Here is a 15,171-nt window from a genome sequence, read left to right on the forward strand (position 1 = left end):
CGAGCTCTCCCAGGCTGGGCTGGGCCCGGGGGCCGCACTAGTTCCGGGTCCGCCGCGGGAGTGAGCGCGTGCACCGGGTGGGGCGGGGAGGGACTGAGCCCTCCCCGCCCCAGTGCCATCGCATCCCCGCCCGGGAGGCCCGCGGGCACGGTTCCTCGGCCGCCCCCCGCTGCGGCAGCCCCAGAGCAGGCGGCAGGGCCCGGGTGCGGGCAGAAGCCCACTCCCGGGTGAGCGCCGACACCCGCGGGCACGCCACGCCGGGCTCAGCGCCCCCGCCCGGCCCGCCCACTCCGCCGGCCGGCCCCGCCCCAGGCCCCGCCCCTCACTTCCCGATCGGCGCTCCTCCCCCCCGCGCCGCGCTCCATACTTGGCGATCGCCGCGGCCCTGCGCGCTCATTGGCGGAGAGCCGGCTGCGTGGGGGGCGGGCCCGGGCCTGGCCGGGGCGGGGAAGGAAGGTGGCGGCGGCCCGGCGCGGGGGGAGGGGGGCGCTGACCCGGATGTTCACTCCTGGGCACCCGGGGAAGTGGAAGCGCCGGGCCCTGCTGCTGGGGGGAGAGCCACAGACGCCGGGACCGGGACCGCCGCCGACGCCGCCACCATGGTAAAGGCCCGACGTCACCCTCCCCCAGCCCCGGGGGCTCCGCCGGAGCTCGCGTCCCCCTGCCCCGCGACCCCCGGCTCGTGAAGGGTGGGTTCCCCGGGTGGGGGAGGGGCGGGGTCCGGGCGCCCAGGTGGACGGCATCCCCGCGCGCGGGAGGGAGCTGCCGGCGCGGGCGGCGGGGGTGGGCGGCGTCCCTGCTCCCCCCCCGACCCCGCCCTTGGCTCAAGCTGGAGCCGCCCTCCACCTCCGGGTCTAGGCGAGTCTCCTCGGGAGCCCGGGCTAGTCCCTCCTGGACCCGTGGGCCGGGCCGGGCACCCCCTCCGGTGACCCAGCTTTGGGCCCCGTTTCTCCTCCCCGTGGCCTGCGCTGGGTCCCTTTTCCTCGTTCCCACGGCCCAGGCGAGGCTGTCGTTTCTGTCTCCCACGGCCCAGACTAGGCCTCTTTCCCCCTCCTCCATGGCAGCCGTCCGGACCCCCGTCAACTTCTCCTCCAAGTGGCCCCAGCCTGGATGTGTTTCGTCTCTTCCATGGCTTCAGCTTGAACCTTCTTTTCCCTCCCTGGCCCTAAGTTGGGGCCTCCCCTCCGCCGCCCATGCCCCCGCCTGGACGTCACCCCACCCCACCCGCCATGATCCCCTCCCCTAGACTTCTCACCACTTGTAGAGAAGGCTGCGTCCACCTCCTTCTGTCCCCGGCTTTACCTCCCCTCCAGGGCCCTGCTCCCTGCCCTGAGCCACCACCTGGTCCCCTTCCCCGAACCAGGGCGAACCTTCTTTGCCACCTGTGGGGAGCTTTGCAGCCCAGGGTGCGGTAGTCCCGGGGCTGTGCCTTTTCAAGTTGGAGGGTTGCCCCTGGTGGGGAGGCCGTCTGGGAGCGAGCGAGGGAAGGGCGGGCGTTTGTGTCCGGAAGGCGCTCTCCGGCCTTTCCGCGGCGGCAGCCTCGGGGCTGCGGTGGGTGCTTGCGGACAGCGTCCTGCCGAGCGGCTAAGTTCTGAGTGGGAGCGGAGTGATGAGGGTGGGGGAGCAGACAGGGCAGGGATGAACGCACAATCGCTGTGAGAGGCCACAGCCCATGGGGGGGCGGGCAGTAGGCCCCGAGGCCAGCATATGGCCTGGACACCATGCACCCCAGCAGGCGCAGCCTCCCTTTCCCCTTGAACTGTCAGCTCGTGAGGGTTGGAACTGCTGATTATGGAGGTGCGTCGGATCAGGTGAGCCAGGCTCGTGGGGTTTGTTTGGGTCATGAAGGCAGGTGCTCTCTGGGCACTCTACCTGGCTTGAGGTTTCACATAGCCCCACACACAGGAGTGTGCCCCCCCCCCCAACCTTCTCCAGGGCAGGCCCAGCCCCCAGGTTGGAAGGGCCAGGGGGCTTCTCCGTCACATGGCCAAGGACCCATTGGAAAATGGACTGACAGTTCAGGCTGTCCGTCTGCTCCTCCCATCAGCATAAGCAGATATTTGCATGTGGACTTTGGGCCCCAAAGGGTTTTGAGGATCTTGGTTCCTTGTTTGATGAAGGGATGTTGCTTCTGAACTGGGTGACTAATTCAGACTCTCAGCGTTTTTTCTTGATGCCTTCCTGTATGTTAATGAACAAGGTGGCCCATGCCATTTTTCATGATATTGGAGTTCTCTTCGTTGGCTGAGAACTGGCTGCATGGTGGGGGATGGGGGTGGCGGTGGCCCAGTCCTGGGTCTTGGTGGGGCAAGACTTCTGGACAGATTTGGGTGAGGACTTTAAAAGTAGAGTGAAGTTTTGTCAATTTGCTCTGGGGGCAAAAGCAGGGGAGGCTGGGTGGAGTGGCCAGGTGGGGTGGCTCAAGGCAGGTATCCGGCTGGGAGGGGTGTCTTGCCTTGGCCCTGGGTGCCTGATTCTCCAAATGTGATGGGAAAGTGTCTGTAATGACCCAGAAGGAGCACAGTGATACACAGCGTGTCAGGTCTTCTTTGGACAATCTGAAAGGACTGGAAGGGGTGGGGGACAAGGGCTACCATTTCTTCACGGGCTGCTCAGTGCAAGGCACTGCGTCTTGAGGTTCGCCTACATGAGCTCATTTCATCCACACGCAGCCTTTTGAGGTATCCCCATCGTACGGGGAAAGACGCTGAAGCTCGGGGAGGACTAACTTACTCAGGGTGTTGCTCAGTCAGTGGAAGCATACCTGGCAGGCTCACAGCTTCTCCTTCCCATTGCCCCAGGCTGCTAAGTGTGGGAAGACATAAAGGACACTGCTTAGGAAACATAATAATGGGGTACTACACTACGCGGAGATGGCAAGGGAGCAGCAGCATTTACCGTCCTCCGCCCTACCAGCTGAGCTATCAAAGAAAGCACCAGGAGCAGCATTTACTGACTGGGTTGTGTCCTGGGTCCTTTGCGTAGGAGACGACATTAGTGAAATAGTCGCATGGGAGTGCCTGGGCCAGAACATGCGCTCTTTGACGGCAGGGATTTTTGTCTTGTGTTTTCTTTCTATGGCTTGAAGGAAATGGCTTGGAGGGCTCTCTTTTGGGGTGTGTCTGTGTTCATGAACTTAACCACTTGGAGTTCATGCTCATTCTCTCATTAACTTGTCCCTTGTATCCCCTAGGCTGATAAGTAATTTCTGACTGGCTGTTGTCAAATTTACCCCCCACTTGAATACTGTAATAAACTGTGGAGACACTTGGGGTAGGACAGAAACGGTGGGTGGGGCTGCAGATTCGGTAAATGAATTAAGAGCACTGTGGTTTTTGTTTTCAGTAGGTTTGATGGTAGAGAAAACAGGTAGATCTCAGTTATCCATGGAGGGGAATAGTGGATTGAGAATCTCAAATGCATTAGACTTTGGAGTAAATTCCATGATTTTTGTTGGCATCAGTTAAGAGTACACAGACAAATGGAATTTACATGCATTCCCCTTGCAGGTAATAACCTTACGACTGTCTGTAAGTGCTTTACATTTTAAAGCACTTTTCCTTACACAGCTCTAGTTTCTAACGTAGGAATTATTATTCTAACTTAGAGTTATGGTTCACGCGCTGGGTGGTGGGGGTGTAGCAGTGAAGGGACAGGCTAGGAGACCCCCTCATGAATTGTCCCTGCAGCTCACAGATGGTTTTGCCTGACTGGAGCTGATAGGGGATGCCTGTCATATTGTTACAAGGTGAAACAATATAGTTGAACTAATGCGACTTGGCGGGTCTCCTGGTGTGGGTGAGATACATGGGTCAGCTCAGACCCCTCATGTATATACAGCCCTGTTCATTTAAACCCAACTGGCCTCTGGGGGAATGCTTGAAAAAGCAGCCAACGATTGATAGCTTGAGATTAAGGAGATGATAAATCATACATTTGAAAGCAAATATTCCTGTGTATAAGTCGGAAGTCCTAGATTTCTTTTACATTCTGTGGGGAGAAGAGAGGACAGATGACTGACAGTACAGAGAAACGGTGGCTGGGCAGGTACATTGACCACTGAGATTCCCGTTTCCCAGGTGGGTAAATGTTTGCTCTTAGGCCAATGCAGAAGTGAGTTAGGGAGGTAGGGACCTGAAGATACAGGATTGCATTCACTCACCATGTATTTGTTAACTGCCTTCTCTGCTGCTTCATGTGCCGAGGACGCAATGATGAGCAAGACAGGCAAGGGTCCTCACCCTCACAGCTTACATTGTGGGGGTGCGCAAGGGGCGTGTTAAATACGCCCGAAGTTTAAGGAGGAAGAGCCTTGTTTGGTGTAATTGCAAGCACCTTTGCATGAGCTGTGGCGGGAGCCTCTAAGAGAAAGCTGGGGCTCGTGCCAGGCTTCGCTCCCAGACCTTCGGGTGCGCCTGCTCTGGTCTCTGCCATCACCGTGGACGTGAGTTGCACTGTCTGTCTCTCTGCAGACCAGAAGCTCTCCCATCTAGAAACGGAACCTTGCGATGCCATGGGAAGTCCTGTCCTTCTAACCTGGGTAGCTACCATTGATTGAGGGTCTGTTGTGACCCAGAAATGTGACTTAGGTTTCCCCTGACCGCCTGCTTTACTTGTAAGGAGCCTGAAGCTTGAGCAGTCGAGTGATCAGTGTGAGAGGCAGGCCTAGGACTCAGAGCTGGGTCCATCTGACCCCTGTGCTGGACACTCCGTTTCTCAGAAACAGTGAGCCATGGGCTCCTAAGTACAGGGTCTCATCCGATTTCTCCTTGCAGCAGGTCCCACCAGTGAGAGTGCCGTGCAGAAGCCCGAAGGATGCCAGTGCCGGATCCCCCCGTGTTAGGAGCCCCTAGAGCAATGCTGTTTCCAAACTTAAGTTTTTATGGATGTTTCAGTGTAGGGAGGTAGAGACTTGCGCTTATGTGGCACCAGCCATGCACCGAGCACTCTGCTAGGGGCTTTAGCCTGGTGGGGCCTCCTCATAGCAGCCCGACCCAGAAGGTTCGGCCTTGGGAGGGACGCTGCATAATACAAGAAGTTAGGACTCAGGAGCCAGACTGCCTTGGGATAATAACAGTAAGGCTTTGGTGAGGCTTAAATCAGACGGTACATGTCAAGCCTCCAACAGCATCTGACACATAATTACGTAAGTACTAACTATTACCATCACCATTTTACACACGAGGTTCCGAGCTATGTGGTTCGTCCCTCTATAGCGACTAAGTGGGGGAACTGGGATTTCTGGCTCCAGAGCTAGACCCCTTTCCTCCACTCCTTACTGCCCGGAAGCAGGCTTATTTGAAGCCTGCTTGGCTTTGGGCTGTGCCTTAAACGAAGAACTTCCCTTACAGAACCCGAGGCTCTTTTTCCCCACAAAAGACAAGGCTCCCTGTGCACTGGACACCACCTGTTGCCATAACCTGATGCTGGATCTCAGATCCGATGCTGCATCTGTGCCGGGTGGAGCCCCTTACGAACCGAGCGTCCTTGCCCTCCTCCAGGCTTGGAAGAAGAGGGTCAGGACTGGGGACAGCATGTGAGCTCCGTGAGAGCCGGGACCTTGTGTGTTTGGTTTCCACTAACTGCCCCTCACCTTGCGCTGGCCACCTGGCGCTTGGTAAGCTCTTCATAAACACTGAATGAATGAGTGGGCAGAGCGGAGAGATGGCTGCATGTTGTTCGCTGCTGCTCCACAGAATGTGGGCTGGGCAACTCTGGGTTGGAGTCCTGTCTCTGCCACTCAGTGTGACGTGAGTGAAATCCTAATCGTCCTCTGCCTCAGTTTCTTGATCTGTAGTTTGGGGGATACCATAGGGAGACCAGGAAAAAGAAGTGAAATTGGGGATGTACTTGATCAAGGGTACGTCATCAGTACACAGTAAGTGGTAGCTGTGCTGATTATTCTGCTTTCTGTCTTACTCTGCTTTCCACAGAGTAAGTGAAAAGCCATAATCCCTGTCCTCTGATCCAGAAGGGGAGGCAAGGTATGTCCAGAAAGTTAAGTGCAGCAGGAAGGAGGTAGTCGTAGAAAAGAATGAACAAGGACCACATCTGACGTCCCCGCAGGCTGGGCTTTCCACCTCCTCCAGGAAGCCCTGCAGACCACTCCAGCCCCCAGTCAGCTTGGGGAGACCTTGCCCCGGGGTGCAGTCGAGGAGAGGACATTCTAGGCAGGGGCCTGAAACAAAAGCAAAGGTCGGGTATGGTCAGCCATGGAGTCGACAGAGCAAGTGTGGGTGCCTGAGTCTGGGGAGTGAGTTGTGGCGCGCCTGAGTTGCTAAGCTAAGGAGTTTGCATTTGATCTGAGACAGTGTGGAGCCAGTTACATTTTTGACAGGGCAGGTAGGAATTTGAGCAGGCTGGCAAAGTAGCGGTATTTTAAGTCATCTGGCTGTGGTGTGCAGGAAGGACCTGGGAAGGCAGAGGCATTCGCAGGCGTCAGCTGTGAGGTTATGAAGGTCCTGGCTGCTGTGCGGCGGTGGGTATGGAAGGGAAGGAACAGTTGAGAAAGATAGGACGGCAGAGTGAGAGGTCGTGATTGCCCACCTCTGGGACGGAGGGGTGGTGGTGCTTCTGTCCCCAGAGCTCCTTGTGAAGGCATTCTGATAGGATGGCTTATCAGCAACCCAACAACTGTTTCTGGCCAGTTTAAATCCTAGATAGTGGAATCTGCAAAGCCTTGATATCCTCCGAACAACTGACCAGGGATTTCAGTCTGGTTAGCCCAGCGAGATGCATCCATCCAGCTGTCCCGTATCTGCGGTGGCACCAAGTTCTGCTCAGCTTACGCCGCCTTAGGCTCTGGGCACACAGACGCCTGAGACGCCTAGGCCTCGGCAGGGACAGAGATGAGAGCTGCAGGGCGCAGGCGCTGCCCAGAGGCTCTCGTAGTGACAGGAGCTCTTTTGCTGACGACTTGTTAATGTCCAGAGCAACCCTGTACGGCAGGTTCTCACATCACCCTCGTGACGCAGGCGAGGAAAGCGAGGCCTGCCTCCCCAGTCTTCTGACTCCTGAGCCTGTGCACTTCTGCCTCTAGCATTGTTTCCATCACATCACTCATTCCTGGACTCTCACCGAGCAGTCAGATGGGCCTGTTAGATGTGGGTCGTACAGTTAAATGGAGGGGGCAGATGGAAACAGGTGCCGCTGGGAGTGACCAGCCTGGGCATGAGGCAGAGCCAGCGTGGTGAAGTCCAGGACACAGGCGGGCCTGGGGGCCCTCTCACCTTTCCCTTTCCTGCCCCCTCCTGTTCTGAAATCTCTGGAGACCTATGAAAAGGAGTCTTCGTCTACAACTTTCTAGTGATGAATGTCTAGTCCAACAGTCCTGTTTCTTCTAAGGCCGCAGTCCTGGTGGTTACCAGCCATCTGCCCCTTGGCGGCTCTAGGGAGGATTAAGTGGGCTCGTGTGTGGAAGGTGAAGGCTGTGCCTGGCGCTGTGGCACTGCAGCGGGAGTATTGGCCGTTACCTGATTATTTTATTCATATGGATGGTTGATAGGCGTGTTTTTTAACTTCCCAGCAAGCCTGGAAAGCAAGTGGTAGCCCCCTGTTCTGCTCAGACTCCAAGAGGTAGAGTCCCTTGTCCACGGCTGCCTTCCGGCCCAGCGTTTTCTGGCCGACAAGTTCTTACCATCCTGCAGATGACAAGCAGTCACTGCCACTGGCTCAGACCCGGAACTTCTCCACCACTGCCTATACTGCTCTGTGAAGCTTCCTCTTTTAGCACTGAACTCAGCACAACCCTTCTGAGTTAGGATCCGATCCGAAACCAGCATGCGTAGGTTATTTAGCCTCATTTGGGCTGACTGTCTCAGAGGTTTCCATAAGAAGATTCAGGCAGAGGACTCATTACCTTTACCAGGTGAAATCTTTTTAATAAAAATACTAAGGTTGTGAAAATCTGTTTCTGCACCTGCCCTTTTTGCTGGGCTACGGGAATGGCGAGCAGCCCGTTGGACGTGTTTCCTGGTGGCACCAAATGCCCTCCTCCTTTCTCAGTCGTGGCCGTGATCGGCAGATGGAGAGTTCAGGTCTGGCTTGTTCACGTCTCATGTGGCTTCTCAAGGCTTCTCCATTAGGAGGCTTTGGCCCCGGTGGGGTGTGTCTGGCTTCGCATAGACGCTTCCTGCGTGCCGTGTCGTGCTTGGAAACTGAGAAGCAGCTTTTCTCCACCGCACACTCATGCTGAAGTCTCACGTGAGGGCACTGTGGCCGCTGGAGGGGCTCCTCTTGAATGGTGACGTTTCATCTCTGCCTTGGTTTTTATCAGTCTGTGCTTCTCTGCTGAGCCTAGCTTGCCGGTGGCTTCTCAGTCAGGGTGTGGCCGCTGGGGCTGAATGTGGACCCGTCACCGAGGAGCACAGACCCCGACGCAGCGTCGCCAGGCGTGGCCACCTCGGTGCTGGGTGCTGTGGAGAGTTTCTGGAGCGTGCTGTCCTTGCTTCCTGTGTGTCCTCCTCCAGGCAGCCCCGTCTTGAAATCGCTTCGAGCCTCGAGCCGTGCTGGGTGTGGACCCCCGGTAGTCCTGAGACGTGAGGCCTCTGATGGGTCATGAGGAATGCACTGGTGGACGGGAACTGGAGTGGCCCGAGCAGCGTCCTCACCCCACAGGTCATTCAGGATTCTGTCAGTCACGGCAGTACCACCTGCCTTCTGCCAGGGTCACTGCTGGGTGCCCACAGTCACCTAGGAGGTCTGTGTCCTCACGGTGGAGTTGAGGAAACGGAGGCTCAGAGAGGGTTAGTAAGCAGACTGAGGGCCCCCAGCTAGTCAGTGGCCAAGTTAACACTGGGATCCAGGTGCATTCCATCCACTCGAGCTCGTGCGTATTGAACGCTGCTCTCCTGCCCCTCACACGTGCACGTCCCAGGATGCTTATTTTATGGATGAGGTAGCTGAGGGTGAGAGGTTCGTCTAGGGTCCAGCTGTGGTGGCCGAGGTCCGGATTGAGGTCAGAAGTTAGAAGGTTTTTGTTTTTTTGTGGTGCAGGTTGTTGCAATGAAAGCAGCTGGAACTTGCTGAGCTGCAGTCTGTTTTGAGAAAGCTCATGTGCTACACCTTCAGGTGTTAGATGTGTCTTCATCTGCCGTTTCCTCGGCTTTCTGGCAGCACCATCCTCTGTGCCCGTCCTCATCGTCCTGGCAGCCCCTTGTTCGTGACTGCTGGTGGATGAAAGCTTGCAGGGTTCCCTGGGCTTTTTCCCGGGAAGCCCTCCCAGCCTGGGGCACCATATCCAGACGCATCAGGTTGCGGGGCTTCTGAGGGGAAAGACCATACTGCCCGTTGAGCAGGCTCAGTTGGTTGCCTTCACAGGGCCTGATAAGTTCTGTCTCTTCTCCTTAGGAGGGAAGATGAATGAAAAGTGTCCCCTTGGAGCTGTGAGGGCCATAGCATTGCTACACTGTCCCAGCACCCCAGCCATTGGTTTGTGGGACTAATGGGTTCACGTCTAAGCCTGCAGACTCAGGCAGCTTCCTTCATTCTCTGCCGCGGTTGCCTTGTCTCACAATGAAAAATGGTGAGAGTAAAAGTATCATTTCTGATGAATTTTGATGAGGATGAAGTGAATTAATACATATAAACCCAGATAATGGTAACATTAACTTTTACTAACATTAGTAGTAACACTATGTTATTATCAGTGATACGGACTCGACTCTCGACTCTCGGCATGTTGGCAGAGCTGAAAGGGACTTCCGGTGTGGAGACTCCTTTGCTTTGTGTTGGAGAGAGTTTGGAGCTCGTGTCGGTTCTCTGTCTCAGAGGAGGCATGGCTTCTCCCGTATCTCACTGGAGAGCCTTGTTGGTTATGGGCCTTGCGGAACATAGACCTGCCTCTTGGTGAACAGGTTGGAATGGTGTTTGTGTTCCAGGTGATGATTAAAGTCACTCTTCTGGAAAATGGTTTAATTCTTTTTTTTTCTCTTGGCATGAATGGTCAACCCTGGAGTGCCAGTTACATTTGGTACCCAGGGCCTTTGAAGGGAGCAGGGCTAATCGCTGATCCCCATCTCAGCCCCCACCTTCCACAGAGTTCCTGTGCTGATTTTCGGGTCCGTTTTCTCCTTTTCTGAAGGTGGTAGGTCATCACAGGTGTTCTTTGTGAAGTGCAAGACGTCGCTGCCTCAGGGGTTTCATGTTAGATTCTAAGGCGTGTAGAATGTTAGGGTTTAGGGGTATAAGAAGGAGAAACAAAGAAAAGAAAATGGCCAAAACAGAACAGAACTGCTTGTTGGAAGGCAGCCTGGTGTAATATGGTGGGAGGAATTCTGAATCCCACCATGGCTGCTTCTGTGTGAGCTTGAACTAATTACATCATCTCTGAGCCTCAACTTCCTGACCAGTAAAAAGGACATGATGTCTTCTTCGCAGGGTAGTTGAGAGGTTTAAATAAGAATAAGGTATATGACATGGCGTCGCTCAGGCCGCATATGTGAGCACTTAATCCAGGCTCATTATTATTGATAGGCATTTCATCGTCTGTCATGCAAATGAGCACCATGCCACAGGGAAGGAAATTTGATTGAATCCAAAACAAACAAACCCCCACATTAAGGAATGCCATAAATCTGAAATGTAGGTGTAATGCTCACACTGAGGAGAGGCCCTGGCTTCCAGGGTGCTTGCTCTTGGGCCACTCTGCACATTCGCTTAGAGGATTTGTCACACAAGGGGACTTGCACTGGGCCAGCCTGTGTGCTGAATGTTATAGAAACTGTCTCATGGAATCTCTGCCACAGCCCTGGTCATGCCCCCATTTTGCAGATGTAGAAATGGAGGCCTAACAGGTTCAAAGGTGTCTTGTACAAGGTCACGCAACTAGCAAGGGACACAGGAGGCCTTTAAACTTGGTCCTTCTGATTCCGAAATCCAGCCCTTCATACACACTGGAGGCTGGTATAAGGATGTCATTTTTATGTACAAAGGAAAGTGCTTGATGTTGATGGTTCTAACAAATGTTCTTTAACAATTTTTTTTCTTTTAAGCTTTTGCAGTTCAGAGCACACTATTTGTTAAGTGACTGCCCCTAGTTTTGCTTTGATGACTTAGAGCCCATATTAAAATGTGTCAGGAATGAGCTTGCAGTTCCTCATTTAACAGGGAGCCTCATTTCCCACACAGTAACTTCTACCCCATAGTCACAGTTTGGAATCCCTTTTGAGGCCCCGAATGCTGTAGTCTTTTTTCCTGCCCTGTGTCCTCTGTGTACATCCAGGTGGACTCTGAAGTAATGAGAACAGTATGGGGATGATAGTTGTCAGTGCCCGTTGGCATTGGAACTCAGGTCCCACTTACTCTGTGCCCTGGCTGTGTCACACTTGCAGCTGGGGCCAGGAATAAGCCAAGAGGCCATAGTTAGCTGCCTACCTAGATAGCCAACAGAAAACGAATCAGTCCAACCCCGAGAGGTAGAGCCACACACAGGTGTTTGACCTCGGAGAGCTTCGACCACTAGGCTGTAGATGTCAGCACCTGCTCACGAGATGGGCAGGGTCTCCAGGTCCTCAGTTCATGGCAGCCTGTATTTTCATCTTATTTGGCACGAGGAGAGATCCCTGGGAAATGGGTCCAGTCTTCACATTTCCTTAACCGCCACAATTTCTTCATTCCTTCCTTTAAATAACTTCCTCCAGAGGCGTTTATCTGATAACTAGCATTCCCTTGTCCTCTACCTCCCATAAACTGGCTGTATAGGTATTTTTCTCTGCATGTGGATGGACTGTGGTTTCTGAGCTTGCCGAATGCAGATGGAGAACACAGAAAAGCATCGTGGGAACTTCCCCATGATCCTGCTTTTATTTTGATCCCATGTTATCTCTTTGGTGCATACTGATTGTTAAGGAAGCGTTTCTAGAGATAACTGACAAGAACTGGTTGCCATGGTCCCTACGGAAGGGCCCTCCCATCATGTGACTAATTGGCAGAACACGGACACAAATAGAATGTTAGCCTTCTCTGTGATGAGCTCAGAGTGCTTTATGAGGCTTGAGTCTTATTCCACCACCCTTGTGAGGCATTAGATTAATGGATAAAACTCTGTGAGTTGAATTCCGTTACACGCCAGAAGGAAAAAAAATGATTTCCAGGCCTCAGCTCATGGTCTGTGTATTGGAACAAGTATAACCCGATTCTAAACCACGGAAAGCATTCAAGAGGCCCTCAGGGTTAATGAGGAAAGGAAGGCGGCAGCATCCATCACTACATACATTAGTTGGCACTTCACATGCATTATCCTACAGTGGTCCCCTGTTATCCACGGGGACACATTTCAAGACCTCCAGTGGATGTCTGAAACTGTAGATAGTACCGAACCCTGTATGTGGTATGTTGTTTTTTCAATACATACGTACCTTTTCGCTTAAAGGAAGCACTTTATAGCTTCTCTTTGGCCATATCTGAATTGCTAACATCACTACTCTTGCACTTTGGGGTCCTTATTAAATAAAATAAGGGTGACGTGAACACAAGCACTGTGATACCACGACGGGTGATCGGATAACCCCGAGGGCCGCTAAGTGACAGGTGGATGGCATGTACAGCATGAAGACGCTGGACAAAGGATGCCTCTCACCTGGGCAGATGGAGCAGATGTCAGATTTCGTCATGCTACCCAGAACAGTGTGCAATTTCGAACTTAATGGGCTTTTTATTTCTGGAATTTTCCATGGAATATTTTTGGACCACAGTTGACCGTAGGTACCTGAAACCACGGAAAGCACGGGATCTGGTGAATTTAGGCTCCTGTGACTTTATGTAAGTTATAAATTATGTAAATTTAGAGACTTATATAAACTGCTATGAAGTGGCAGAGCCAGGACTTGAACCCAGCTGCTCCGACTTGAAAGCTTATATCCTTGACCTCTGCTGTGTCACAGAGTTTTACCGCTCTCTTGGGGCCTGTGGTTTGTCCAGATCCCACAGTAAATCACCAAGCAACTGGGCCTGTGGTCCGGGCCTAACACTCTAGAGTCCAGACTCTACACTCTGGAGTAGGCCAATGTCCTGTCTGTCACGTAAACTTAAGCTCCTTTGAAAAGTCATCTTTGAATGTGCTTCTCCGGTGATGCGTGGCAAGACCACCCTTTCCAACATGACATTGTGAAAGAGCTTCCTGGCAATTGGGTTGACCAATCCAGGAAGCCAGGACTCTTGAGCTAAAGAAGAAATCAAGGGACAGGCAGGTCTGGATTCGGGTATCTCTGAGCTAGAGCTCCTATATTGTTTGTCTGTACGTGGGAGCTATCAATGGCAATAGCAAAAATGATGGTACATAATACAGTGGAATGTATTACAGCCATTAAACTGTGACATGTGAAGACTCTGTAGCAATATGGAAAAGGTGATGGTGTTGAATCAAGCAGGGTCCTCAGTTCTGTAAAATGTTAGAACACACATACCTGTCTATACACACTTGTGTGTGTGTGTATGTGTGTGTGTATGTATGTGTGTGTTTTCCCCCTCCTTTTTTTGTTACTTCCTTAGGAAATCCTCGGGAGTGGGGTTACCTGGCCGAAGGGAGCGTTTTTCTCTCTGTACGTTCGTCCCGCTCCCTTGCTGTCATAGTGCCGTCTTCGTAGCCTGGGCCGCGCCGACTGATCTCCAGGGCCTTCTGAGCTGGCCTTGTTCTCCCTGTTCGGGCCAAGGGGAGAGAGAGCCTTGCTTTCATGCCAAGTGCCCTGTGCCCCTGGGGGGTAGCCTTCACGGTTTTTGCCACATCCATCTCTGCATCAGAACCATAAATTCACTTTCCATTAAATTGCCAAATTTTAATGTAATTTATTTAGGAGGGAAACTTTGTCATTACCATAAATGAAAAACCAGTAGCGATTGCCCTGAGTAACAAGTCCCCATTGAAATAAACATATATAACACATATATAACATATAAACATATTGATATGAAAGATGCTCGCCTGTGGCCCGCCTGAAACTAGCAGGTGAACGCCAGGGTAGGCTTGTTCCTGCCACTGGGGCTCAGCTTGTCACCTTCCCCTCTTAGCCTCCCTGCCCTCCGCCTGTGTCTGTCCCACTTCCAGGACTTGAGGCCCCCAGCTTCCTCTGACGACCATATCCCTCTACCATATCCATCTGTCCTCTCATCCTTCGGCCCATCCACCCGTCCAAACATTTGACAATAGTATATGCTAAGCTTGGGCTGGGCATAAAGATACTTTCCATGTCTACAAGGAGACTGTTCAAGTGGGGGACAGGCAGTCTGACAGCAGAATCTGTGGTATGAGAGGTACTTGTTGTAAGGGGGGGGTGTGCGGATGCATTGAAGAAGGTGTCTGGCCGAGGGGAATCAAGGCTGGGATGCCAGAGGAGAGGTGTTTTGTTGGAGCCGAGATGACGCATTTGACAGGAGGGGTGGGTGTAAACATGGCAGGCATGGAGAATAGTGTCTGCCAGAACTCAGGTGCAGGAGAACATGGCATATTCAGGGGAACTAACTATAATTTAAGCTTGGTGGAGCCAAAATGTAGGGGTGGGAGGGCTTGATGCTACTGGGCAGGGAGGCGGGGGCCACAAGGTGAGGTAAGCCTGTGTCATGAAGGGGCTCTGAGTTTATCTGGTCCATTTCAGCTCCGTCTCTGTACCCTGACCTCACCTGACCTACAATCTAGCCTTTACCCATAGAGTTTGGCAGTTGGCTTTTTTCCCTTGAGTATTATTTGCTGTTGGTTCACTCCCTTCTCCCCTCCCCCAAGCATGATTATTTGCTGAGTACCTCCTATATGTCATTCTCTGTGCCAGGTCCTGGGACACTGATCTGAATGAAGGGAGGTTCCTGCATTAAGGGGCTCCCAGCCGAGTGGAGGAGATACCCATGGCCATCACGTTGAGCGTGAACACCAATGGCAGGGACCCTAGAAGCTTCTTGATCCCGTTCCCTGCCATGAGGGAGGGACCCCCTTGTAATCTGATCGTATTGTGCTTTTTAAAAATTGTGTGTTTTTCTTTTGTTATAAACATAATATGTTCATTATAGAAAAGTTGGAAATCTAGAAAGAAGAAAACATAATCACCCATGATCTTACCCTGCCAGCAGCTACAGTTAACCTTTTGTTATATTGCGTCAGCATCTTTGTACATATCTTGGAAAGGTTTTTCTTGTGATCGAGTTCATATTGTCTGTGCTGTTTTTATATCCAGCCTTTTTTGACGA

General features: G+C 52.9%; 1 protein-coding gene across 5 annotated transcripts in view; it reads left to right on the forward strand.

The window, feature by feature from the left end:
* Window positions 1-479: 479 nt before the first annotated feature.
* CAPZB (capping actin protein of muscle Z-line subunit beta) overlaps window positions 480-15,171 on the forward strand; it is a 133,179-nt gene continuing 118,487 nt past the window's right edge. For 3 of the 5 annotated variants that reach the window (XR_013993816.1, XM_081056543.1, XM_081056544.1), the window contains exon 1: window positions 480-602. Coding sequence is in view for 4 of the 5 variants with exons in the window: in XM_081056543.1 (XP_080912669.1) it covers window positions 600-602 (3 nt within the window). In the remaining variant the exon portion in view is untranslated. Of the gene's footprint in view, window positions 603-1,542; window positions 1,812-15,171 lie in introns of those variants that run through there. The other 2 variants (XM_081056541.1, XM_081056542.1) reach the window with 2 other exon arrangements.

Source organism: Rhinolophus hipposideros (assembly GCF_964194185.1).
Source record: "Rhinolophus hipposideros genome assembly, chromosome: 8".
Lineage (NCBI taxonomy): Eukaryota > Metazoa > Chordata > Mammalia > Chiroptera > Rhinolophidae > Rhinolophus > Rhinolophus hipposideros.